At 50.7% G+C, this 27900-nt stretch overlaps 1 protein-coding gene across 3 annotated transcripts; it reads left to right on the plus strand.

The window, feature by feature from the left end:
* The first annotated feature begins 2781 nt into the window (after window positions 1-2781).
* Window positions 2782-27493, plus strand: RAB15 (RAB15, member RAS oncogene family). 3 transcript variants are annotated; one of them, XM_037006239.2, is made up of 7 exons: window positions 2782-2937; window positions 19411-19471; window positions 20268-20328; window positions 20818-20895; window positions 21587-21676; window positions 24630-24695; window positions 24832-27493. In XM_037006239.2, exons 2-7 carry the CDS (start codon window positions 19425-19427, stop codon window positions 24988-24990), a joined length of 501 nt encoding a protein of 166 aa, XP_036862134.1. In that variant the 5' UTR covers window positions 2782-2937; window positions 19411-19424; the 3' UTR covers window positions 24991-27493. The 3 variants fall into 3 exon arrangements, with proteins under 3 accessions (XP_036862134.1, XP_017515902.2, XP_017515901.1); XM_017660412.3 differs by lacking the exon at window positions 2782-2937 and adding an exon at window positions 3253-3594; XM_017660413.3 differs by lacking the exons at window positions 2782-2937; window positions 20818-20895 and adding an exon at window positions 2978-3594.
* The last annotated feature ends 407 nt before the right edge of the window (window positions 27494-27900 follow it).

Here is a 27900-nt window from a genome sequence, read left to right on the forward strand (position 1 = left end):
CAGTCCACTTTGACCTCAACTGGGGAGGATGCCAAGTTGTTCCACTGAATGACTGAGATAAGGGGATGGAATTTGGTATCTCATCTACAAAGACCCTGTTTAAAGTGAACTTTGTTGTCTCTAATAGTTCATATGGTTCTTTTACTAACATTGTCCCCAAACCTCAGCTGCTCCATCTCATGGTGTATGTACACATACACAGAAGAGAGAGATCTGTTTCTCTGTATAATGGCCTTCATAGTAGCTGAACCAGGATGAGAATGGAAAATCTAGAGGCTTGGACTTCTAGGTGATTTTTTTTTAAAGCAATGGAAGCCACTGTATTTGAGTTCAGCCCAGCATGAGGATATACCTTCAAATTTTCATGAGTATCAGTATTTATTTCCCTGGATTCATTTAGGAAACCTTACTCCCTTTTCTGTTGTGCCTAGGGAAAGCTATTTCCTTCAAAGTGAAGTTCCTTTGGGCTAGAAAGGTTGTATCCTCTTTCCTGTTTCCTGGACTGAAGCAAGCAGACAGTCTCTAATGGTCCCATAAGAAGGTCTGTAGGGAGTATTTATCATTACAGTGCGATCAGTGGGAAGGTGGCTGCAGTGCTGGAGAGGGTCAGGCTGAGTTGTGTGTGGTTGGTGGTGAGGCTGACAATCACAGCAGGAATGCCTGAGGTCCTTGGAAACGTCCCTGACCATCTGTGGGATATACTTACCGCCCATGTATACAGAGAAAACATTACTGGGTGGCTTTTCTCCCTCGGCATGTATTAAGTACTGGTCAAATGCTGTGCTGAGTCCCTTCTGAGATTGAGCAGGGGCATGGCATAAGGATCATGATTAACTTTTCCTGCCTATGATGAAAAATGCAGAGATATAAATAGTACAGTAAGAATAGGAGAGACTCCATCTTCAGGCTAAAATTCCATTTTAGAAACCAGGGAATTAGGAGGTAAGATTACTAACATATTTTATGGTAATTAGCCAACAACTGGCCCTATTTAAGGCTGGCAAGCAGTCCTAAACGATATGTTCCCAGTGCTTCAGGGTAACCACTATTTGGAGAACAGGATCAAGAAATTCCTTGCATTGTTTATCTTATAGAATATCTAGAGGACTGACTATGGATGATAACATAATGTCTCCCACTGGAGAGACATTATGAGACCACAAGTCAAGCCTACACCCGCCCCAGCTCTTTGCCCCATCCTTAAAATCTTTAAAAAACAGAATCCTAAGCCTTTAAGCAAACTTCCTTTCTGAGGTTGCCTGCACTCCTTTTCTTTGAGTGTGTACTTCAGCTTAAATACTTCTCTGTGCTCAATTTACTGCGTTTTTGTCTCTGTGCTCTTCCAAAGGTAGGCATCTTTGGTCCTGGGCTATTTCATTTGATTTTCTAGACTTATACACACACTTCAGACAAGTAGGGAAAGGCTACCAAATCAGAGGGTTTGGGCTTGCAGGTTCCGATTGCCCAGGTGACCCAGATGGGGCTGAGGGTGTATGGTCACTTTCTTCAGTAGCCTGCCCCCCAAATCTCCTTTCTTTACTTTGGGAAGTTCTCAGAACATAATAATCTTATTCCATCCAAGGCTCTGCAGCTCCCCTAAATCCTGGGGTGGTGGGGCTTAGTTCCCAGGCCTTGCAGATTCAACACTGGGCGCCAGATGACTCTGGTTTCAGGGGATGTCAAGGGATCCACCCTGTGCTGAGCAGGAGTTCAGTGAGCTTCCCTTTCCTCCCTCTGTTTTTCCTTGCTCTCTGCTGCCTGCATGACTGCTGCCATTTGCGGCTATTCTCCATTTAATAAATTCCTTCCTACACTTTAATAATTTCCTTACCTACACTCATAGACCTGTTTGAGAATTCTTTCTCATTCAGAGTCAAGAACCCTCCCCCATCCAGGTTGAGGTCTCACCTAGTGTGCAGGGAGAGACCCACCCCCTCACCCCCAAGACTCAGCTACTCTACATCTCCACACAGTATTTTATCTTTCCAACAATCCTGTGAGGATACCCTATTTTTCAGATGAGGAAACAGGCACAGATGGGTTCAGTAACATGCTCAAGGGTGCACAGCTGGTGAGGTTGACGAGCTAGGACTGGAACCCAAGTGTGCCCAATTCCAGAGCCTTTGGCAGGAACCTGAAACACGTTGTAAATCCAGTGAAGAGAAACCCAGAAATCTCAAGGGAATCCACAGGATCAATTTCCTAGCTTTCAATGTCGTCAAAGTAGTATCAGGTTCAGTTTTTCCTCTTTATTATAAATTTAGGCACTCTGCCTGAAATATAACTCAAGTTAATGGACTTAATGCTTTCCTTGCCCTGCTACTGAAAAAATCCGTTCCCAATCCAATACTCCTCCTGAAAACACAGACACATTCTTTTCCATCACGTTTGAAATATCTAGACTGGGCTAGACTTGTTTTCCCCCCATATTCATTCTTAAGAATACACAACTTTCTAGACTCCAGAGAGTATTTATTTGCCTCCCTCTGGTGCTAACACATTCGGTGGCCCTAAATAAGGTCTTGAAAGAGGTTATTCATTCTTTGGTGCCAGTGGTGTACACCAGCAAAATTCTTAGAGGTCTGAAACCCTGTCCTGGCATTTCTAAGCACCTACTCCAAACCTATCTAAGCAGCTTAGACCCCAAACGGAGACCCCAAACAATATTAACAAAGGATTGTGCATTTAGAAATAATTTTATAATTATCTTTTCATCCTGTACGGAAGTGAGTGACATATTTCCCGTTTAAAGAGAAAGAACCTGGGATGGGGTGAGGGGAGGACGGACAGTCACACAGGGTTACCGGGAAGCCGCACGGCATAGAAGGAGAATTCTAGCAACACTCTGGCGTGCTCCCCGGGGACGGTGACTTCCTGAGTAGACGGGTGTTTGAACTCAGACCCTGATCGAGACATTTGGCCCCGGGGTGAGCCCAGGTGAGGACGGACCATTACCGGGCTCCTGCAGGGGCGGGGTGCTCGGTGGGGCGGAGTGAGCAGGGCCGGCTTGGGATGGGATGGATCTGGGGAGAAGTGATGAGAGCCGAAATCCGAGTTTGGTAGAGGTGGGCTGGGTTGGAGCTCACCCCAACTCCCTCATTCAGAATGTCCGCAGAAAACCCAAAACGTTTCCCCCGGGCCCCGGGGCCCGCACGGAGGGCTTGAGAGGGGCACCCTCGGGGCGGGGAGCGCGCGCCGGCCTCGCCCCCGCCGCGGGGTCGCCGCTCTCCGGCGCGCTCCCGCCCCTCTCCGGCGGCAGCGCAGGGGAAGGGGCGGGCGGGGGCGCCGCGCTCTCCTCCCGGCCGCGCATCCCGGCACCCAGCGAGCGCGCGAGGCCGGCGCGGGGGCCGACGCGGCTTCTTCCTCGCCGCCCGCGGCGTCCCTGGGTTGGCGCGCGCCGCGATGGCAGCGGCCGAGCGGGGCTGAGCCCGCCGCCCGCCCGCAGCCCCCGGTCCCCGCCGGCCCGAGCCATGGCGAAGCAGTACGATGTGCTGTTCCGCCTGCTGCTGATCGGGGACTCCGGGGTGGGCAAGACCTGCCTGCTGTGCCGCTTCACCGACAACGAGTTCCACTCCTCGCACATCTCCACCATCGGTAAGGGGCGGTGGCCGGAGGGGCGCCCCACCTTCCCGCCGCCTCCACCTGCCCGGGCGGCCCCTTCCCCTTACGCAGCCCGGAAGGAACTGCCCGTCTCTGGCTTGAAGCGGCGGCGCGGGAGGCCAGGGCGAGGGAGTAAATCCCAGGGTGGGGGGCTTGAGCCTCAGTTCCTGGAGGTGAGGGGCTGTCTGCTGCTGTCCGTGACCATGAGTAGGTCCTCCGGCCTCGCGCCGGGAAGCCTTCCATCCACGCGAGAGATCCGGGGCGGGTTAGGCCTGGGTCCCCCGAGCTGGGCAACGAGGATCATAGCCACTGGAATGACATCCCTACACCCCCAGGTGGAGATGGGGAGGGGAAGTGAAGCCTGTGCTTGGGAAGAGGGCTCAGGATGGGGAGCGGTGTCACTGAGTCACTGGGTACCCTCAGTTCAGGGGTCACCCCATGTGAAGCAGAGCAGGAAGAGAGGCGGAAGGAAGGGGCCAACGGGATTGAGTTTCCAGGGTCCTGTTGAGAAGGTAAGCCACAAGGTGGGACACCTGGAGGAGGGCGCAGGTAAGGTGAGAGTGTATGTGTGTGAAAGGGCGCTTATTAGCCAGATCCAGAAGAGCAGGTGGTTGAAGCATTGTTTTGAAGGAAGCTGAGGAGGATGAGGAACATCCGGATGCCTGTCCAGATCAGGGGGTCAGAGGGCAGGCAGGACCCACCTTAGGACACATAGCTTTGATCTGGCAATGCTGGAGCCTATGTTTAGAGGGAACAACATCCAACAGGATCCAGATTGATGCCGGGAGTAGCCTCAGCAATGTACAGATCCTCCTCCTGTCAGAGCCTCCATTTGAGGCTTCCGCCCTCCCTCCTAACACACTGCCAGGAAAGAAGAGGGAGCAGGTAGAGCCAGGAGGAAGAGAACCGCGTGGTTAAGAGGCAGGCTTTGTTCCAGACAGACCTGGAAACCTCACTTGGGGGCAGTGTGACCTTGGATATCAATGACTTAGGCTTCTGAGCTTTAGTCTCATCTGTAGAATGGGAATAATAACAGCACCTGCCTCCTGAGGTATTGTAGGGATTAAGTGAGATAATGTTGGTAAAAGCATTAGCACAAAGTCAGACATGTGATGAAGCTGGATAAACGCTAGTTGTTATTACTGTTCATCATCACTGAGCTCCTAGGGTCTCATTCTCTTTTTGCTTCACTCTCTTCTAGGGATTTAGGGTCAGGAAACAGATGCAATCCTCTTTCTCAGGGGACCTCCTAGGAGGTCCGGGAGCCAAGTCTAGGCCACTGTTTGGATGAGAGAAATCTCAGAGGATGGGAAGGGTATGGAGGCCAGCAGAAGGCTGCATGCCTCAGGAAGGCTCAGGGAAGAGGGGTCATTGGGGAAAGGCCTGGGAGTGAGCAAGGGAGTGGCTGAGGAACCAGATGGGAGATGAGCGCTTGAGGTTGCAGGCTTCGGGACAAAGGGCAGTGGGTTAGCATTTAAGGAAACTTGCAGTGGCTGTTTTTAGATGGGCCTGGTGCCAAGGGCTGCTGAACTGTCACTGAGGCTATGTGCTGCCTGGGGAGCCCCTGGCTTTTGCCTGAAGAGCAGTAGTTTGCACCCTGATATCCTGGCCACAGTTCAGATCCTAGGAGTGACGGAGGTTGTCCCTGGAGAGCTTTACTCATCTACCTCATTTCAGAAGCTCTTGGGCTCCGGCTCAGTGTTGTAGGGGAGTTAGCTCCTCCAAGAGATGTGTCTCCCTTCCCACAAATGAGGGAACTGCTTTTTCTAAAATACCAACCTGGCCCTCTGAGGCTCATGCTTTCCCTAAGTCCCTTGCTCCGGTATTGCTAATCACCAGCCTGTCTCCTTATGCCTCTTCCACCTTGCTTCTCCCATCTTAGTCTCCTTCCTCTGCTACACAGGTAAGCGACTGTGCAGTTTGCCTTCACAGGTCACAGGGGCTTCCTCAGAATCTCTCTGGGGCTGACCACTTTGTTGGGGGGCAGAGGTGAACCACTGAGTGGGGTGTCTCTGCAGCACCCTTCGGGTCCTTAGTGTATTGACCTAAAACCTAAGGACAGCTCTTCTAGTTCATCCTGCGCCTCTGATGGCTGGGTCCACCTTTCCCCAAGATGCAGATGACTCTTTAGAAGTTTGAGTTCCGTGTAAGAGAGAGAAACCTGTCTTTCTTCACAACAGCCTTTTAAAACCTACCCACTGAGGTTTCTTATATGGGTTCTTGTTAAAGCTTACGAAGGCACTCCCTCATCTTGGGCATGCTTTTCAGTATTAAGTAAGACTTAGGGACAGAGTTGGAGAGTCAAGGGAAGCTTTGCCTTTGATGATCCAGAAAGTTTCCCATGGAGTTAGAAGCGGCATCCAGGACACAAATCAAGGAGCCAAGAAGATGGGTTCTAACAAGTCATCAATATTTATTAATTTATCCATTCAAAAAATACAAGTGTCCTATAGCTAAGCTCAGTACTGAGAGCTGGAGATTTCAAGATGAGTGATGCATGTGGTCACTTTTCTCAAGCTGACCCTTGTCTAAGGCACATTCCTTTACCATTGCTGGACATTGATCTAGGCACCTTTCCCAGGGCTACTTTTGTGAATGGGGAAAGTGAGGCAATTCACCAGTTACTGCCAAGACTGAATTCAGATTCTTGGATCATGTTGCTATCATCTAGGCTGACACTTCTGTGATTTACTGTTTATGCCATTTTGTATAAGAGCCTGTGACATTCCAGGGAAGGGCCTGCCAGGGAATAGTGAGGAGACTTCCTAGATAGGCTGAGTCACTGACTTCCTCTCTTCTTTTCCATCAGCAGGTGGGCAAGTGGCCTTGAGCTGGATCTGTGCCATGGCGTTCCTAATGCCATTAAGCATTCACTGCAAAGCCCCGTGCCAGGCATTTTAGAGACATACTCAGTCCACCATTTCCTGCTCACACAAGCCTATAGTCTAGTTGTCTAGTAGCAAGATACAGACAGGCAAAAAGGGTTATGGCCACAGTGAGATAACCAGGCCCTCTCCTTCCCCCTCAGCCACCACAAATCCTTGCCCCAGGCAGCAACTTCCAGTGTAGGGATCAGTTATGATCATTATTGTTACTACTGAAAGAGGTCTTACAGTCATTATCAGCAGCAACAGTGGTATGAGGTGTGCATGAGGCAGCCAGTGACAGGGTGAGGGGATCCTGAGTGCTGCTGCCACCACCAAGTGCTCCAGAGGTCAGAGGAGGGGCCCTGTGGCCTGGAAGAAGCCAAGGCCCTGCAGCATGGGCTGCTTTTCGGTTCCTGTAGGGAAGGAGCAGATGGAGTCCCAGGAGCAGAGACAACAGAGGTGCAAATTCAGGGGGTGTTCCTGGGACTCTGGGCAGTCTGGCTAGAATAGGAAGGAGTCTTTAGGGGAAGAGTGAGAACATTTCTGTGTTTCTCTGTTTCCCGGACTGCACTGTAAGTGCCTTGAGGGCAAGACCAAATCTTAATCCTCTTTGTTTTCATAATACTGGGCCAGGGCCAGGAATGATCTCCATAAATAAATATTGTTAATGAATGAATGAGGACAGAGGGTATTGAGGGCCTGGCTAAGGAGGAGGAAGTTGAGCCTTGGCAAAGGTATAGAAGGTCTCTGAGCTGGGGGATGATGTGGTGACAGTGGCACTTGGGATGTTGGCTGGAAGAGTGGGTTAAGACTTGTAGCAGGGAGACCAGGTAAGGGCTGTGGTGGTGTCTGGGCATGAAGGGGCCTCTCAGCCAGTTCCTTCTCCTGCACTCCCCTCCCCATCTTGCGGCACCCTACCAGACTCCACACCTTTTCTCCTTCCCTCCAGAAGTGGGGTGGTTCCAACCCATCCACCTGGCAACTTCTGAAGGGCCTCATGTGACCTGTGCTGCCTGCCCAGGCAGGGACACCGGGTCCTGTCCTCTGTGGACATCTGTGTGCAGGGAACCTTTGGTTTCCTTTCTGCGTCGTAGCCAGGAGTGACATGTAAGCCACTAATGCAAGCTGAAGGACTGCTTTACTGGTTTTCTCCCTCCCATTCTTGGTCTGCCCTGCTTGGACCTGTCACCTGACCTCTGGACATTTTTGTTTTACTTATTATTATTATTTTTTAACTATAGACTAGACTTTATCCAAGGAGAACTACTAAAATGAGGTTTGTAGTATGGAGAGAGAGATTGAGCTCAATTCCAACTACAGCAAAGAAAGTGGGAATTTATAAGGAGCAGAGCTAGGGTCAGTGGACGGAAAATTACTGAGAGGAAACATCATGAGTAGGGAGATTCTGGCTATGGACTTGACAGGATTCTTGCTGAAGGCAGGCTGAGGGTGAGGGATGAGGAATTTGATCAGACATCCAGTGGGAGCTTTTGTTTTAAGGCCACTTTTGGGGTCCGGAGGAGGCAAGGCTGCAGCCTGTGATTTCCAGTCTGACTGGTTGAACCCCCCTGCGGGGGCTCCAGGCTGCTTTCTCTGGCTGGCCTGGCTGCTGCAGGATCACCTTTCTCAGGAAGCTTGGCTTGAACTGGTGCAGGCTGCCTGGGGGAAGGGTTTGTGGTGACTAAGAGGGAGGGAGAGGGCCAAGAAAGGACTGCAGGGAGAGATCTGGGCAGGAATTGGGGAGCCTAACAAACACAGGGTGTATGGTTGGCACTCAGGGTCCCCAGACCATGAGGAGCTGTGTGGCTATGCTGCGTACACCACAGGAGGCCCAGGGTGGGTCCGTGTGCCCTGCTGCACCGGGAGGCCTGGGCTCCCTGCAGCCTGGGACATGTCTCTTCCCACCCTGTTCCCAAGGCCCTGCAGAACAGAAGGGAAGGGAAGAAGCCAGGAGTAGAATGGAAAGGGTGCAGACTGACATGCGTGAGCATCCCCACGGCCTTTCTGGCTCTGCCACCTTCAGACAATTTACATGTCTGTGCAATTGAACATGGTAACAGAATCTTTCTTAAAGCTCGTTGTAAAGGTTGCAGAGGCTAATAGGCACAAAGCACTTGGCAGAGCCCTCAAGAAAATGGTAGCTGCTATCATAATCTTATTATTATTGTTATTATTATTCCTAGCTCATAAGAAAGTTAATAAACTGTCAATAATGTGCTTTGAGGCCATCCTTACACATTCAGCCATTCTGCACTACTTACTGAACACCTACTCTGCCGGGTGCCATGTGAGGAGCTGGGATCCAGCGTGAGCAAAACTGACAGGAGTCGGCACCGTCTTGCCTCCAGGAGCACAGGGTAGGGTCTGGTTTCACTTCAGTTTGGGTGCCAGTTCCTCCCTTGTGCTGGCAGGGCCAGGGCCTGGGAAGGAAGAATGAGCTGGTGAGGAAGTTGGGGTATGGAGGAGTAGGGAGAGAGGTGACCCAGAGGCTGGGCTGGCTCTGCCTCAAGGCCCCCATTCCACCCACCCCCTTCTCCAAGGATGTGACCCCTGGGAATGGCTTTGAAACCCTCAGAGGGTTTCCTTTCAGCTGCTCTACACCTGTGCCCCAGTCACAGCTCTGCAGATCCCCCCACAGCTTTGAGCTGCTTCCTGCTGCCTTCTTCCCCCGTCCTCCTCCCTGCTTTGTAGGCAGCTTGGTGATGAGCTTTATAACATGAAAGTCGACATTTGGCCATTACCCATCTACCCTGATTGCCAGTTCTTTTCAGAGTGCCTTCTTCTGTAATCTAATATTTGTGCCTGTTTTCCTCAAAAACTGCCAATTTTCTGCACAGGCCTCTGACTTCCCCTTGGCTATTCTGCCTGGGCAATGTTCTGTGTCAAGAGAGCCACAGAGCTTTCTGAACATTTAATTTCTCCCACTGAGGAGGGAAGGGTTAATCATTAGTTTTATTTTATAACTGGGGAAACTGAGGCCCTGAGAGAAGTGCTGGCTCAAGTGGTGGCATCAGGTGGCCTAACTTGGTCATCCCCCACTCCTCCAGTTTCTCTGGGATGAAGGGACAGTTGTGCTCCTGCTGTCGGCCAAGTCAGCTTCCTTGACAGGACCTTCTGGGAGACAGTCAGGGACTGTGATTGAGGAGTCTGGCTGGGAGGCCTTCCAGGATGAGATCTGACTGTTGCCATCCTATTACTATTTTGGTCTGTAGATATTTGTATAGACCTATAGAGGATCTGTAGAGAGAGTCGACCATTGGCTTCAAAATGTGGGTCATTCCTTGTTTGCTTTTCCCTGAGGAAAATTTTATTCCACTGACCTTTTCTGGAATGTGCTGACTTAATTCATTCACTCATTTATTCACTCACCCTCTCATTCATGTTTTTCCTTCATTTATTCAATTTTGTGGAACGACATGTAAGGAGTATCTACCTCCTGCTAGGCAAGTAGAATAGGAAGTGAATAAGATATTGTTTTGCCCTTCGGGAGCTAACAGTGCAGACAGCTGGGGAGTCAGGCATCCAAGCAGACAACCAGAATATTATGCTAGAGTAGTGTCCAAATGCTTTGGAGTCACAGGAGCGATGAATTCCTCCTGGGTAGGTTGGTGAAGGCTTCACAGAAGTGACATGTGAGTGGTCTTTGAAGACTAAGTGGGTTCCCCGGTGGGCAAGGGGTGGGAGAGAAGGTGCTGTGGGGCTGCTGCTCTTCTGCCTGGCTGGGCCAGCTGGTAGTGGCCAGGTTATGGTCCCACCAGCTTAAGTTCAATGAAATCCTTGCTAGCAGTTTGTTCTGTGGGCTTTGTGTGAGGGCAGATGCAACCCCTCCAAGATGTGTGCTCCTGAGGCTCCCAGCCCCCGTCTCCTCCTCCTGGAACCTTCTACTGCCTGTTAACATGACCATGCCTGGGAAGAGGCTCAGGAGGATGGTGGAGGAGTGAGTGGTCAGTTGCCTGGCAGGTCTTGGCTGCCTCAGCAGTGCCCACTGAACACTCAGCAGGAAGCTCAGGGAGATGATGCCCACGTCAGGGGAGCAGGCCAGGGCTAGCCGAGCACACGGCACACGTCACAGAGACCTGTGGAGGTCTGTGCATGCAGCAGTAGGAAGGGCAAGGGGCAGGGAACTGATGTTTCTTGAGTATTTACTCTGTGCCTACTATGTGCACAGGAATGGTGTGCTCTACCCATGGGAGCCATTCAGTGTAGAGCTCTCATCACAAGGTGGGGGTGAGCAGTCCTCAAGCTGGCCTTGCTAGTGTTTGAGAAGTTTCTTGGTACATTCTTCAGGTTAGATCCTCCAAACAAGTTTCCATGTCATGTGTATGCACACACATGTGCACGAATGAGTGTGGGTCCCCAGGAGGTCCCAGAGGAGGGAAGGACCTTGCTGTGTTTTCCCTCTTCATAGCAGAGGAAACAGGAATGTTTGTCCCTCAGCCTTTGCTCTCCTGAGGAAACATGTTCCTGCCTGAGCAATGTTTGCTGCTTCCCCTGCCTGGGGCCCTGATCCTGCAGCTCTTCTCCCTGCTGCCCTTCGTGTCACTTAGGTCAAATGTCATCTTTTTTAAAAGGTCTTCTCTCACCAGCCAATCTAAAGCAGCCTGCACAGATTCCTCACTCTCTACTCTGTTACTCTGTTTTTGCCTCTTAATACTTAGCACTCTCTGAAATTAATGATTCGTTTACTTGTTTATTATCTGTTAGGAGCTCTCTGAAGACAAGGATCTTTTTCAAGGCTTACTCACTGCTGTGTCTGCTACTACCTAGCTTAGTTCTTGGCACGTAGTAGGCATTCAATAACTGTTTGAAGGAATGAATGAATGCACACATGCATTTTCCTAGAGGACTTTTGCTCTTCTCCGAAGGCAGTTACAAGTGGTTTTTTTTGGTTTATTGGGACTCATTGGACAATTAAAAATTCACATGCCACACGTGTTTGGATCTGAGAGTAGAAAAGCTCTGCATGGGGTGATCAGTTTCTAGTAGCTTTTAGGTCTTCTGCTCAGGTAAGTAAGTCATTGGAGTACAACTCATGGAAGGAGAAAGTGGCTCCTGTGATCCCTGTGAATAGGGTCTTCTTTGATGAATGCAGAGACAAGGGGTCAGTGCCTTTGACTAAGGTCAGTATTGCTGGCCACTCAGGGTCACTACTGGTGTCAGATGATGCCCTTCAGCTCAGCCATGTTGCTGGAGTGACCTTCCAGGACCACCTTGTGGGGGGCTCTAGTGTAGGATGCTCTTAGGGTTCAGGCACTGGGGTCACACATTCCTTCCAAGACCTTGGGAGTCTGTGTGACTGCAAAACCCTTCTACATGATAATAGCCCCTGGGTTTCTGGATCCTGGGCCTTCAACATTTTATGTGAAGGTGGTAGCCTCCAGAGTTGTCCTGGTCCCCATATCACCACTCTCCTTCCACATTGAGGTTGTGTGTGTGTGTATGTGCACACGCATGCACACTCACCTGCTTATATCTTAGAAAGGAGGATAGGGCATCATTCAGGTCTCCAGACTTTTTGTAGGTGGGTATCCAAATCAGAGCCCCAGACCTCAGTGTCCTGGAAGTTAAAACATAGCCTTGGAACAGTACAGCACGGAGAATACAATTAATGACTCTGTAACATCTTACTATGTTGATAGACAGTGACCGCTACAGAGGGCGTGAGGACTTGATAATATGGGTGAATGTTGATCTACTCTGTTGTGTATTTGAAACCATCATAAGATTGTATATCAATGATACTTTAATAAAAAAAGAACCAGCTAAGAAAAAAACAACAAAACCATGGCCTTAGAGTTCAGAGGACCAGGATTCTGTCTACCAAAGACCAGGGCCTCCTCTTTTATTTCTGCTTCCTATCCCCCCAGAGCGAGGTGGCATGAATGCTGACCAGTTCATTTGCTCAGAGAGTCTGGGTGCACCTTTTCCCCAGAATGAGGCCACCCTGAGGGATAGTCCATCTGCTGCCAAGGAAGGGAAGGGAGTTAGCTGGCATATGGTGCAGCAGACAGTGAGGCTGCAAGTCCCAGGGTGGAAGGAAGGAAGGAAGGAAGGAAGAAGGGAGGGAGGGAAGGAGGGAAGGAAGGAAGGAAGGAAGGAGGGAAGGAGGGAAGGAGGGAGGGAAGGAGGGAGGGAGGGAAGGAAGGAGGAAAGGAAGGAAGGAAGGAGGGAAGGAGGGAAGGAAGGAGGGAGGGAGGGAGGAACAGAGGGAGGGAGGGAGGGAGGAACAGAGGGAGGGAGGGAGGGAGAGAGGGAGGGAGGAAGGGAGGAAGGAATCGGTAAGTGGCAGGTTTGGGCAAAGACACCCCCCCCACTCCCTTCACCTAACTGGTATGAGGGACATTTGTGTGCCAGGAGCCTTGTCTTGGATCTCGAGCATTGTGTCTTCGCTCCCCTCTGTATATTGTCCTCCCTGTCCTTCCCCTCACTTGTCCCTCAGTTAGGGGGAAAATAGGTGTTATTTGCTCCTGGCCTTACTGGTTTTCTCTCTTGCTGAGAGAAGGGGATTTTGAAATGGGATTACTCTGATGTCTCGTTTGAGATGGCACAGTCAGGCTGCCACCTTCCTGAGGTGCACACTGCACCTTCCCTAAGCCTGTTTTGGTTGTTCAGGGCAACCTCTTTGGAAGTTACCTCCTGCCACAAGCTGCATGAGCTCCATGTGCCCAGCGCATGCTGGTCTCCTGCAGGGTCGCCGGGGCCTTCCTGGGACTCAGCTTGGAAACTGAGCCAGCATGGCTCCAGGGGTTGGGTGTCTGCCTTGGGTTTCAGGCGTATTATGTTGCTCCCATTGCGGCATCTCATTGCTAATGAAAGGGCTCAGGTCACACTGCTGGTCCTCTGGGCTGCAGTTGATTGTGGTGATAACATGTGGCACCCAGACAGCCCTGTTTCCACTGAAAGCACGTGGCACCTGGCAGGCAGGCATGCTGGCACCTGACGTTAACCCGTGAGGAGCTGGCCTGACAATAGGCACACCCTAGCTGTGCCAGAATTGAGGTGGTAGCCAGACTCTGGGGACCGTCTGGGCTCCAAGATGGGTGGCATTTTCTCTTTGTTGAAAACACTCCAGCTTAGCACTGGCCCTTTGTTTCACCCCTGGGCCCCACCCTCCTTTCTCCCCAGTATGAGCCCCTTCTCCTTCTCAGAGCCCTTCCTGTTCCCTAAGCTGTGACCCTGGGCTCCCTCATCTCATCCCCCTTCAGCTAACATTTAGTAAAGCGTCTATGTTATGGGTTTTATACCTTATCTCATAATCCTTAAAAAAATTCTCTGACATTAGGAATTGTCACTCCCATTTTACAGGTTGGAAAACTGAGGAAAAGAGAGGTTAAGTAGCTTTCCCAAGACCACATAGGTAAAGACAGTGTGGGAACCAACTCTGACCTTCAGTTGTGTTCTTAATGCCACTCTGTTGTTGAGACACACTTCCTCCATGCCCTTCCAGGCTTTCTTTGGAGGCAAACAGTGAGGGGAAGGAGTGTTCTCTCCCCTGGATGTGCCTTCGTCCCTCCTTTCCAGTCGTCACAGCCCCTCCACTACTAGTAAGCAAGTCTCCGTTTTATGGCCCAAGGTGAGATACCTTAGGAGCCCGGTGGCTGCCAGTGCATTCCCCCTACCCCGTCCCTCTCAGGCCTGGTTGTGACCTGGAAGTTTCTGAGGGTTGTTGCTAGAAGAGCCAGAGGCTCTCCTGGCTTCATTAAGGAAGGGGGATGTGCTATGAGGACCCCGGGGGCTGGAAGGTGGGGCTGGTGGGCAGGGGTGGCTGTGCTAGGATACACTCTGGCTAGCAGGTTTGCCATATCTGCTGCTCTGCACATCAGTCTGCCTGTGCTTCATTACTGACTGACCAGTCCCCTCTGTGCCATGTGGGGAGCCAGTTTGAATGGCTCAGCCAGCTTCCCTTCCCTGTGGGCCAGGTCTCCTTGTGGGGCACCAGCAGGCCTGTTGATGGGCCTCCTTTAGGTCAGATAGCCACCCATTGTCCAGTTAGGAGATGCTTGTCCACAAGGAATGTACTGCGCCCAGCCCTGCTTCCTTGACAGAGGCTTTGGGCTGGGTGGTTCCAGCCAGAAATGGACACTGGGTGTGGTGAACACCGCGGTTGACATATCTGAGGTACTGAGAAAACACGATGAATTGCTTGTCATACTTGAGGCACTTGGCTAGGGCTTCCTGACTTTCTCCTCTTGGACTCCCAGTGCCTCCAGAAATGTCTACTGAAGCTGTGTGGAGGAGGTTTGCTCCTTTCTCCACACCTCATTGTTGCCCATGCCCAGGTAAGGAAGCGGGCACTGTCCAGGGTGGTGCACTGGGGTTAGTGGAATCGCGAACTGTCTCAAGGGGCAAGGGAATCCCTGAAGGTAGGTTATGGTGGGCTTGCTCCATGTGTGCCCACCACTTCACTTCTACGTGCTTCACACCAGAACACACGTGGTAGGGAAGGTGGTAAGTTTCTGCAGCCTCTAAGGGTTGGGAGGCCCCTGGTTGAATGAGGAGTGCCCTGGGTGGGTGTTAAGAGAGCAGGTTTCCAGGTCTGGCTCAGCCACAGGATGTGGGGCATGGGTAAGTTACTTGGCCTCTCAATGCCTCATGATGATAAGCCCCACTCATAGCTTCTTTATAGGCTGGCATAAGAACTGAGGGCTCTGCGTTCCCTAGCTGGGGGTGTGCTGTAATGCTGAGGATTATTACAAACCTTGGGTGTGTTTCTGCCTGGGGATGGCCCAAACAGTGGTTCTCAAACTTAAGTGTGCCTGAGACTTGATAGGTCTGGGTGGGCCTGGGGAATCTGCATTTCTAACAAGCTCCCTGACAGTGTTCACGCTGCTGGTTCCTGGACTAGCAAGGGTAGGGGAATAGCAAGGCACTAAACTATGTGATCCTTTCTCCATCAAGGGTTCTCTGGGTTTGTTTTCCTGGCTGTTTCCTAGGAAGCCTTTATTCAGTGGAGGGAAGCTAGGAGTAAGAGAACTATCTTCTATTCTGTGCCAGTGTCTCACATACACTGTCTAAATCAGGTCCCACAACAGCCCTTAGGAGGCCAGTGGTATTCTCATTCCACAGAGAAGAAAACTGAGGCACAGAGAAGTTGAAAGTTGTTCACAGTCACACAGCAAGTACCAGAATCAGGATTCAGACCCAGGTCTTTCTGACTCTAATGCCGATAGTAGCTGCTTCTCTATATTACAGCTCTCAAACTTCGCTCTAGTGAAAAATCACTCATTGCCTTGTTAGACATGCAGGCTTCTGGGCCTTGCTCTCACATTCTGATTCAGTAGGTCTGGGCAAGTCAAGGGAACAGCATTTTTTATTTAAATCACCCCACATGATTCTATAGCTGAGCATCTGCCAAGCTCACCTAGAGAACGGGAGGACTCCCATGCTGCCTCATATGACACTTCAGATACAAAGCTTTAGTACAAATTCTCAAATGTCAGCATGTATTAGAATCACCAGGGGAGCATGTTGAAATACAGGTCCCTGGGCCCCACCCTCAAAAAGTCTGAATGCGTAGATCTGAGATGGGCCCAAGAATTTGCATGTCTCACAAGTCCTGGCTGATGCCGATGCTGGAGATCTGGGGACCTCACTTTGAGAGCCAGTCTCCTAGAAGCTCGCTGCCATAAGGGTGATCCATGGACCAGTAGCATCAGCCTCACCTAGAAGCTAATGCAGTATCTCAGGCCTCATCCCACACTTAATGAGTCAGGATCTGCATTTGACATGATCCCCATGTGATCTGTGTGCACCTTAAAGTTTCAGAAGTGCTGCCTCAGAGAAACCAGAATGAGGTGATGCTGGGGATGGAAGTAGATGAAGAATCTCTCTTCCCATAGAGTCTGACAATGCAACGAAGAGGGGCCAGCTGTTAGGATGTGCATCCAGAGGGGCTGATGAAAACAGTTGAGCAGTGAGACTTGGGAAGGATAGAGGACTCTTGCCCAATAAAGGTGGAGGGAACAGAGGACAATTCTGAGGACAGGATGTAGGCCTCAGAGGAAAGGCAGCATCAGGCATTCATCTTGGCCATAGAACCATAGGTGGGGAGAGGGAATTTGATTGAGTGCACAGCGGTGGGGAGGGGGTGCACTGGGGCTGAACCTCTAGCTAGGAGAATGGTGGCTGCGGGGAATGTGATGGGTGAGCGCACATCTGAATCAACAGTGTGCTGAGCCTCTGGGAGGGCCAGCTCAGGCAGGAAGCAGGAGTCTGTAGGCAACAGACAAGGCCAGTGTTTTGACTGCCCTGCAGTGCTAGTCACAGAAAAAACCAGCAGCCATGCAGGAGGATAGAAGGGGCTGTGAATGGGCACAGGTCACAGTGGGCCAGGGTGGACACAGTGGGAAGTTCAGGGTGTGTGGGGGCTTAATTAGAAGAGGGAGATCCCTCAGGAGGCTGAAATGTACTCTCTTCTTCCTTTGTGTGTTTGAGAAGCCAAAATCGAAGCATTTGACTGCTCAGAGATGTTAAATTGTAATGGGGTGTTGGGAGGACCTTTATTGTAAGATGGTGGGGTGTGTCGGGTGCCTTGAGCCCCCAGAATTCTCCAACTTTGGCCCCTGCACATACAGCTAAGTGAGGGAGGCTGGGAGGAACCTGAACCCAGTGCTCACTCCCAGGGTGGCTGCCTGTCTTCTTGTTGGTCCTGTGTCTTCTAACGAACGGCCTGCTTTCATCTCTAGGAAGAGTTCCCCTAGTGTTGGGAGTCCCCCTCGCAGCTGAGCCCTTCTCAAGGATCAAGGAGAAACAGGAAACACGTGTACTTACCTTAAGGGCTTTGGGTCTGGGTAACACACAACTGTCCTCTCATTCCACTAAGAAACCATGGTAGGTGGGGTGAGCATAGGCTCTGGCATCAGATAGGCCTGTGTGTGAATCTCAGCCACTTGCTGTGCTGACCTTGGGCTAATTATCTTACCTCTCTGGGCCTTCGTTTGCTTTCCTCTAAGCTTTTTAAGGTCAGGGACCCTGCATCTTTTTTGCCACCCTCTCTGGCACCTAGCAGTGTGCAGGGCAGGTAAGTTCCTGTAGAAGTCTGTGGAGTGAAGGAAGTAGACCCACCCCCTACCCCGCCGACCCCCAACACACAACTCGTGGCCACTTTGCACAAGGCACTATCCTTGACCAGGCTTGCTTGGCTAGTATAAGAATGAGCGAGGCTTATTATAAAATGAACAAAACTTACGGTTCCCTCAGAAAGAAGGCACTATACCAGGAAAGAACAAGAATTTCTTGATTCCCTTCTATGCCAAATATTGGGAAAAAGCATATTCTTGACAACTGTTTGTCCAGGGAGGGGTGAGCATGCTACTGCGCCCACCAAGGCCAGGTGCCCCTCTCCTTCTTGCACCCTCCTCCTCTTCACTTTCTCGGCACTTGGAAGAGCAACTGCCAGATGCTGCCCGTTTGGAAAAGTACAGCTCAGCAGATATGAATCAGCTTGGGCTGGTGAAGAATGATTCACGTCTGACCAACTTGACTTAGTTCGTGTTGTCCATTCTGAATCTTTTTTTCCCTTCTAATTAAGTGATGATTGGTCTCAGTAGAGAGCGAAGAGGCTGAATTTAATCTGTCTGTCTTTGTGGAAAGCTGGGGACAGGATGGATAAGGGGAGAAGCATTCCCACTGGTTACGCGTTCATGCTGATGTTGAATGGCGGTGGTATTCGTCATGCTGGCACCTTGAAGGACACCTCTTCAGGGCTGTGCAGCCTGGTGACAATTACCAGTCCTGCTTTTACCATGTTCTCCACCTGAAAATTGGTTAATGATGCCCATTTCTGACATGTCCCCAGGGAGTACACGAAGACTTAAGCTTAATTAACCTACCAGACATAGCTCTTTAATCACTGGGCACAGATAGGGCTGAAGAGAGGCGTGGTTATAAAAATACCTCCCTTCCCATCTCTCATCACTTACTTTCAAGCCCATGGTGCTGACTTCTCTTGTTGCTGCTCAATTATGTTCCTGCTCTGGGCTGGTTTGCCCAATCCCTTATGTTTCCTGTATCTTACGGCAGCTTAGCTGCTCAAGCCCTTGGGCTTGAGAACCCTGTTTATCTTCTTCTCCCTCCCTGCAGTGACATCTCTTCATCTGAGCCTTGGTTGTCACTCACAAGCACCCTCTGTGCAGGACTGTACTAGGTTATAAGGATAATAGCAATAGACTGAATATCCACCAGGTACCAGGCACTTTATCTCATTTGGTCTTCTCAGCGACCCTCTGAAATGGGTTGCAATGTCCTCATTTTACTGATGGGGAAATGGTGGCTCAGAGAAGCAAGGTTCCCTGAAGTCACAGTCGCGAGCTAAGTGGCCAGAGTCAGGAGTCAGGCTCAGACATGACTTCAGAGCCCATACTCCTTCTAGTGAACAACGTCTCCTCTGGTGAACAGGGGTTGGTTAACGGCAGATCCACTGGGCCTTCTCCCTGGTGGGCCTTTGTGAGGTGCCTAGGGGTTGAAACAGTCTTCTCCCAATGATCTGTGCCTTCCCCACATTCATGACAGTGCTATAAACCCTGCTTATTATTAATAAGGTAGAGGAAAAAAACCAGCAAATGAGGTGGATTGCTATTCATAGGGATGCGAGCTCCAGGAGGGATAAATAGAAGCAGTTCTCTCCTGAAGTATAAATAGAAGACTTCACTCATGAGTAGAGTAAGACACATGTTGGGGCTAAGTGAGGTTAGTGCTGGAGTGGATTCCTTCGCATCTGCTCTGCTTCTGTCCCCTGAGCTTTTTCCTGCTAGTAACTTTCACTGAAGAAGAAGGGAGGCCCCACTCAGTGCCCTGGATACTTCCTTAGGGTCTGTTTGTGATTCAAGAAGGCCCTTTCCTCATGCCACTAAGGCAGTCCCTTCCAGTGTGTGCACCTTGGGCCTTTGCTGTTCAGTTCTCAGCAGGTACTTTCCCTAACTTTATCGCTCTCTTTCTTTCCCAGGTGTTGACTTTAAGATGAAGACCATAGAGGTGGATGGCATCAAAGTGCGAATACAGATTTGGTGAGCTGGGTAGGGGGAGGCGGCAGGTGTAGGAGGAGAGGCCCCTGGGCTGAGCCCTAGCTGCCACCGCCAGGTGTAAAAATTCCAAGGCCTCATCTGGGGAAACTGGGCACCTCTTATGTAAAGAGAAGCAGAAGTCTTAAAGCCCATCTTCTGCTAGGAGCCTTAATCTCTGATCTCTTTCCTAAGAAACTTTATGGGACCATAGATCACCAAAAAGCAGGAATTAGAAGGAACCGGCAAACTAAGCACTGTGGGTTCGTCTCAGAATAAGGCTGTACCTGTGGGCTGTGCCGAATGGGTAGGATTAGGAGGGCCGCCAGTTACCCCATCATTTCCAGTGGGAGCCTGGTGGGAGTCCCTTGGCACGGCACGTGCAGTTCCCAATGTGGCCACAGGGGGCTGATCCAGCTCTGGCCTGATGCTCCTGGGAGCATTTGGAGCTGCCTCCCAATTTGAGAATGAATGGTATGGGCGGTGCCTTCAGTGCAGCAGGCCATCCTTCTTGGATACCATGGCCAAATTCTAGAGAGTTGTCCAAGACCCAATGATGGTTGTGGCCCCTACAGATAGAGTTGACGAGGCCCCATAAGCCCTGTCAGCACCAGATAAGCAGGCCTCTTTTCAGCAGATCAGGTATGTTCACATCCCCTCGGGGACCAAAGATCCACTGATTTTTCACCCTTCAGCCCCCCAGTTTTCCTGCAAGGGCACTGGGTCTCCCAGCTCTTGCACCTCCCCTCCCCACCTGCCTCTGGGGTCCCTGCACCTCTAAGGGACTGGCTTTCTACCGCAGGGACACGGCGGGGCAGGAGAGGTATCAGACCATCACAAAGCAGTACTACCGACGGGCGCAGGTGAGCCACCATTTTCAGGGTTTAGAGGTGAGATGCTGCCACCCACCTCCCCAGCTCTGGGTGTTTAAGGTATCTGCACCACTGACCCCCAGAGCAGGGCCCACAGATTGCCTGCCAGGGAGGGCAGCTGCCGGGTGGTCTTCCAGTTGTTCATTGTTCATTCATTTGTCCATTATCCTCTGAGCTCACGCTACAGGCAAGTCCCCACCCTCTCCCTCAACTTCCACCTCCACCATGGGCCAAAGACCCAGGGCAAAGTACTTTGTGCCTTCCTACCTCAGAGAGTTCTGTGATAGGCCTAGGAAGCCATAGCTCTGGGGTATGAGAAAGAAGACTTTCTGGGTGCTGAGGGCTCCTCACTATACTAATCAGGGAGAAGGGAGAGTGGGACCCAGCATTTAAGGTCCCACCCTCACTTGTGGCCCCATGAATATGCACTGTCTCTCTGTGCTTCTCCCGCCCCCATCTCTCGCTCCTTCTCTCTCTCAGGGAATATTTTTAGTCTACGATATTAGCAGCGAGCGCTCTTACCAGCACATCATGAAGTGGGTCAGTGATGTGGATGAGGTAGGAGATGCCACCTCACTGCCGGGGGTGGGGAAAGGGCACCTCAGAGGGGAAGGCAAAGTGAGGGCCAGATGGGACGGGCTGAAGCTCTTGGGGTTGGCGGGCAAACACTACCAGGACAACTTGGCTTCCACAGCCCTGGACGAAGACCTCTGGGTGAGTAAGACATGGGGAGCAAGCCCAAGCTACCATGCCCTCTGTGCTTTGCTCCCTCCAGGCCTATGGCTGTTTCTTCCCCGGCAGGGAACTTAGGTTGAAGCCTACCCTGTCGCCAGCTTCCTTTTTGAAATCTCAGGACCTGGTGGCATTGTGAGACTGGGTTATCATTTTGGCTCTGCCACAGTAGCTGTGGAGCCTTGGGGAAGCCTTTTGACCCCTCTGAGTGCCCAGTTCCTCCTCTGTAGAATGGGAGTGGACTAAAGTCATGTGTCCTCTAGCTCAGACCCCAGTTGTCCATCCCAAGGAAGCACCAGTAGTAGAGGTCTCCTATCCTAAGCTGTCCCCACAGTACCCCTCTGGGGCCCCTGGGGTCAGCCATGGTACTTGGGGGAGCCTGGCATCTGTACCCAGTAAGCCGACTTGCCCTTGAGCTCTTAAGCTTGGTGCTGGTGTGGAGGCCAGTGTAGACTTTGGTGGGGAGATGGGAGGGAAAGGTAGCACTCACTGGCAATTCTGCCTGTCTTGTCCCTAGTATGCACCAGAAGGTGTCCAGAAGATCCTCATAGGGAATAAAGCCGATGAAGAGCAGAAACGGCAGGTGGGAAGAGAGCAAGGGCAGCAGGTAGGTGGAAGTAAGCTGGCCGGATCCATCCCTGGGCCTCCCGTTGCCTTCCAGGGCCAGTCATGGATGCTGGGACCCAAGATTCTGTCAACATCATCAGGCACCCTGACACTCCCATGGCACCCGGAGATACTGCATGAGCTGCCATCCTTGTGGGTTTTCACTTTCTGTCCTTCAGGACAGTGACTGGGGTCCATCCTGAAACAAAGACCTCTGGGGCAGCAACTTCCCAGCTCCCAAGTTTCCCACAGCAGGATGACCCTCTGCTTAAGAGTTCATCTGGTGCCAGTGAAGAGGAAGGACTCAGAGTTGATGACTGCTAGCAGCACCCAGGTGTGGCTGCTCTTACAGCCATCCCATCCCCTCCACATCCCCTCGCTCTTCTCCTTATGCCTGGAATGGAGGGGCCATGGGGCAGAGAAGGTAGGAGGATAGTGCTGAGGGAATGTCCTAGCATAGAGGGAGCCCATTCTCCCAGAGAGCAGAAAGAAAGATGGATACTGAGACTGAGTCACCCACCCACTTCATGGGCCTCAAGAGCCTTTCTCTCTCTCTTCAGTCAATAGCATTCCATTAGCACTTAAAATAAAATGGTTTTTTTGGTATTAAAAAAATAATACATAGTCATTAGATAATTTGCAAGTAGAGGCAAACCCTAGTAGAATGATAGTATTTACTGAGCATTCCATGTGTGGCCCTGTGCTCAGTAAGTGCTTTGAGATACATGACCCTTTTATTTTATTTTATTAAGGTATCATTGATATACAATTTTATGCTCACATTTCACATGAGCAACATTGTGGTTACTACATTCCCCCCTATTATCAAGTCCCCACTACATACCCCATTACAGTCACTGTCCATCAGCATAACAAAATGCTAGAGTCACTACTTGTCTTCTCTGTGCTATACTGCCTTCCCTGTGGCCCCCCTATATTATGTGTGCTAATCATAATGCCCCTTAATCCCCTTATCCCTCCCTTCCCACCCTAGTATGCACCAGAAGGTGTCCAGAAGATCCTCACAGGGAATAAGGCCAATGAAAAGCAGAAAGGCCCTCTCCAACCCCTTTCCCTTTGGTAACCGCTAGTCCATTCTTGGGTTCTGTGAGTCTGCTGCTGTTTTGTTCCTTCCCTTTTTGCTTTGTTCTTATACTCCACAGATGAGTGAAATCATCTGATACTTGTCTTTCTCCATCTGACTTATTTCTCTGAGCATAATACCCTCTAGCTCCTTCCATGTTGTTGGAAATGGTAGGATTTGTTTTCTTCTATGGCTGAATAATATTCCATTATCTATATGTACCACATTTTCTTTATCCATTCATCTACTGATGGACACTTAGGTTGCTTCCATTTCTTGACTATTGTAAATAGTGCTGCGATAAACATAGGGGTGCATATATCTTTCGAATCTATGATCCTGTTTTCTGAGGGTAAATTCCTAGGATGGAATTCCTGGGTCAAATGGTGTTTCTATTTTTAGTTTTTTTGAGGAACCTCCATACTGCTTTCCACAATGGTTGAACTAATTTACATTCCCACCAGCAGTGTAGGAAGGTTCCCCTTTCTGCGCATCCTCCCCAGCATTTGTTGTTGCTTGTCTTTTGGATGTTGGCCATCCTAACTGGTGTGAGGTGATATCTCATGTGGTTTTAATTTGCATTTCCCTGATTATTAGCGATGTGGAGCATCTTTTCATGTGTCTGTTGGCCATCTGAATTTGGAGAAGTGTCTGTGCAGATCCCCTGCCCATTTTTTAATCATGTTATTTGCTTTTAGGGTGTTGAGGCGTGTGAGCTCTTAGATATTTTGGATGTTAACCCCTTATCAGATATGTCATTTATGAATATATCCTTCCAGACTGTAGAATGCCTCTATATTCTACTGATGGTGTCCTTTGCTCTATGGAAGCTTTTTAGTTTGATGTAGTCCCACTTGTTCATTTTTGCTTTTGTTTCCCCTGCCTGAGGAGATATGTTCATGAAAAAGTTGCTCATGTTTATATTCAAGAGAGTTTTGCGTATGTTTTCTTCTAAGAGTTTTATGGTTTCATGACTTACATTCAGGTCTTTGATCCATTTCAAGTTTACTTTTGTGTTTGGTGTTAGACAGTAATCCAGTTTCACTCTCTTACATGTAGCTGTCCAGTTTTACCAACACCAGTTGTTAAAGAGGCTGTCATTTCCCCATTGTATATCCATGGCTACTTTATCATATATTAATTGGCCATATATGTGTGGGTTTATATCTGGGCTCTCTATTCTGTTCCACTGGTCTGTGGCTCTGTTCTTGTGCCAGTACCAAACTGTCTTGATTACTGTGGCTTTGTAGTAGAGCTTGAAGTTGGGGAGCATAATCACCCCCGCTTTATTCTTCCTTCTAAGGATTGTTTTGGCTATTTGGGTTCTTTTGTGGTTCCATATGAGTTTTAGAACTATTTGTTCTAGTTCATTGAAGAATGCTGGATACATGACCCTTTTTAATCATTTCACAACTTTGGTTGATAGATACTCTCTCCCCACCCTGCCAGATGACAATGCTGGGGCTTAGAGAAAAGTAACCTGTCAAAGATGGTACAGCTGTTAAGTGGTAGCACTGGTATTCAAGTCTGGGTCTGACTCCAGAGCCTGTGTTTTTAATTCACTGGACATACTGCCACCATGTTCTGGTATCTTTGCATCCGGACACAGAACATGAAGTAGTGGGGGCATAGTGTGTGTGTCTGTGTGCGGGGAGGTGGGCTGTGTATTTGTGGGGCATCTTCTCCCATTCTCTGCTCACCTGTGTCTTAGAAGGAGTTCGTTCACCGTCTTGTCCAAAGAGTCATCTCTTCTGAGGAATTGTCACAACACAGCATAGGCTGTGAGTGCAGTAGAAGAAGTATGTGCCAGGGACTGTGGGCACCTCCCTTCCGTTACTGACTCCCTTTCAGGAATGTTCGTCTTTTGCAGCTGGCTAAGGAATATGGCATGGACTTCTATGAAACAAGTGCCTGCACCAACCTCAACATTAAAGAGGTGAGAGCTTTGGATCCCAGTCCAGCAGAGAGGGGAGGTGAGGAGAGGGGGGCAAAGAGGAGCCTGGCCCCTTGGGCAGTTACAGGACTGCGAGGGGAGGGGGCAGCAGACTAATGCGTGTGCCTTGGTTTCCCAGTCTTTCACGCGTCTGACAGAGCTGGTGCTGCAGGCCCATAGGAAGGAGCTGGATGGTCTCCGAACACGTGCCAGCAGCGAGCTGCCATTGGCAGAGCTGGAGGAGGATGTGGGCAAACCTGAGGGCCCAGAGAACTCTTCAAAAACCTGCTGGTGCTGAGGGTCCAGCGTGGTACACTCACACAATCCCCTCCCCTCCGGAGGCCTGCAGGCAGACAGGGGGCCTGGGCTTTGCCCTGCTTCTCCTCTCATGTGGGTGACCCATGGAGTACCAGTAGCTGCTGCTCCCCCTGCTGAGCCCTGAGAGCAGCCATCTCCGTGCAGCCTCTGCCCCAGCCCCTCCACCCTGGAGTGGCGTCCTCCAGCCCATTTCCCCAGCTGCAGGCATGCCATGAGCCCCAAATGTGCTTGCGAGCCTTGTCTCCCCACCCCGAGCTCCCCAGACAGTGGCCAAGCCTGGAGTCCAGACCACTTTAAGGTTCCTTTCTCAGTGCATCTCGTCTCCTCTCTGCTTTTTCTCTCTCCTTCCCACTTCTCTTTCTCTGTCCTTCCCCTCTGGTGTGTTTTGTATCAGAACCCCTCTCACCCCTTTCCCTCGTGTCCTGCTGTGTGGCTGCTGGTGCAGCTTCCTTCTTCCCTTTCTTCCAAAACCTGCCCAAGAGAGTGGACTCATGGGGCTGTGCCGTATCTGCTCCTGGGAGAACCCCAACCCCACTTTGGGGTGAGCCAAGGCTATGGGGCACTTCTTCCCCCCACCCCCCACCCCATCCAGTCTTGTGCCATGGGCCTGCCTCACTGATAATCTGGGGAAGTGGAACTTCAAGGTAGGAAGGAGACACCACAATGGTGGGCCTCGAGCCTGGGGCTCTGCTACCTCTCCCCATCCACTCCCCCAGCTTTGGCTTTGCATGGCTTCCTGCCCACCTGCCTCTTGGGGGAACTGAGCTTGGAGAAGAAACAACAATACGATGAGGGGTGGCAGGGATAAGAAGTCACCTCTGTTCTCTACCTCCCATGCAGCGTGTACATGATTTCTCCCCACCTGGGCTCCTGAATTTAAAGATGGAGACCAGGGCCTGAGGGCACTGCAGGGGCAACATCAAGGTAGGAGAGCCCTGGGGCCAGTGATACTGAAGCCAGCCACACCCCCAGGAAGGGGAGTGCTTGACAGTGAAGGACTGGCTCCTGTACATCAGGTTAAGAGCACAGGACGGCAGGCCTGAGACTGCAGTTTGCAAACCAGCTGGGAGTATGGCAGCAGCAGGGCTTCCTGGGCCCCATCTTCCATTTCATGTGTAAGAAAGGCACGTCCCCACAGCCTCCTGGCAGACGAGAGGGACATAACCACATTGGCGGGCCTACATTGAACCCACAAGGTTTTCCTGCAACCCAGAGTTTGTGGGAGTAGGGCAGGGACTTCGTAGGGAGAAGGAAAATAGGCCCTGGGTAGAAATGCTTGGTGCCCTTCTCTTCAGCAGTCAAGACAAAGTGCTCGTCTTGCCCCTCGAGCTCCTGAATAGGAGGCTTGAGGATTTGCCAACTGCACTGTGGCCACAGGTGGAGGGACACAGACTCCCTCCTCCTGAGCTCTTTGTTTAGAAAGAAGTTTCTTTAACCCCATGTGGCCTAAGAGTAGCTTGACAGAGGCCCTTGAAAGAAGGAACAGGTCAGTTACCAGTCCTAGTAACCTTCCCCACTTCCCATGGCAGAAGAAGCCTAGGGAGGAGGATCATTCCTAAGCTACATACTCTGCACTGCATGGCTGAGCCTGGGGCAAAAATGAAGACCTGAACATTCAACATTCACTAATTAAGGCCCAAAACTCAGGGCACACACATGTGAAGGATTAAAGGCCCCACTTCCTGACCCCTCCAAAAAAGGGGTGGGGAAGAAATTAAACTATCAGATCAGGAGAGACCAGGAGAGGGTAGCTTGGGATATAGGAAGTGGGGATAGGTTAGCAGAGAGGAGGAAAAGGAGGAGGGTGGAGAGCTGACTCCAGGATAAAGTCCTAAGCATGGCTGGGGATGCTTCCTTAAGGACTGACTCCTTGAATATCAGGACACGCATCACCCTGGGGGGTGAGGAGGTCAATGTGCCCTCAGCCAGGGGCTTCAGAAGGCAAAGTTATATTGGGTATTGGGTCCAAAGTATGGATCACAATTGCTACTTTACACCACTGTCTTTCTCTCCTAGCTTGCTCAGGACAGAGGGATTATATTTTTACTGTACCCTAGGAATTCTAGGAGGGAAAACATGGGGTCTAGATTCTATGAACTGATTAGCCCAATCCACACAGGCCACAACTGGGGAGAGGCATGGGAGCAGGTGGAGGGTTGTGGTTTTGGGGTCCATCTCTGCTGACTAGGTATCAGAGTCAGTCTCACCCCTAAACTTCCCCAGTCAGGAGGTGGCCTGGGATCAGGCACTGGCCCAGACTGCCAAGCAGGCGCTCCTACCTGTTTACTCCTCACCACCTCTGCACCTGCTGTCTTGAGACTCAGCCCAGCCCCAGGTGCGCCACCTGCACCTGAGGCCCCCACCCCCATCTCCCTGTGAAGGTGAACTTTGTGTACTGTGTCTCGGGTCCAGTATATGAATTGTGAGCAGGGTTCATCTATTTTAAACACAAATGTTTACAAAATAAAGAATATTTCAAACCACAGGTGTGGCTGCCTATATGAGTCCCTGGGATTAGATCTCACTTGGACCTTGGCAGTTAAGGGGGATGGGGAAAGGCAGTGCTCATAGAAGAGGCTCCAGAACCCTAAGGAAGTAGCAGTAGAATGACAATGGAAGCAACAAATGTCAGCTTCCATCTTGTACCTTTCCTAATAACCACCTGCAGGGGAGCCCCAAGCTATGGCCCCATCACTCTGCATAGGCTTACACTGCAGAAGTCAGATTGAGTAGTCATTGAGAGGATGCTGAATATCTACTTTTGAAAGAGTCTTTGAAGCCAAGAAAGTTCTCATCTGTCTGGACTGGAACAGGAACAGGTCTTCCTGAAGGCATGAGGAGGGATTAAGTAGCCTTACAGAAGGTCATCCTAGCCCTGTAGATACTCCAG

The sequence above is a fragment of the Manis javanica genome, chromosome 8, assembly GCF_040802235.1.
Source record: "Manis javanica isolate MJ-LG chromosome 8, MJ_LKY, whole genome shotgun sequence".
Taxonomy (NCBI): Eukaryota; Metazoa; Chordata; class Mammalia; order Pholidota; family Manidae; genus Manis; species Manis javanica.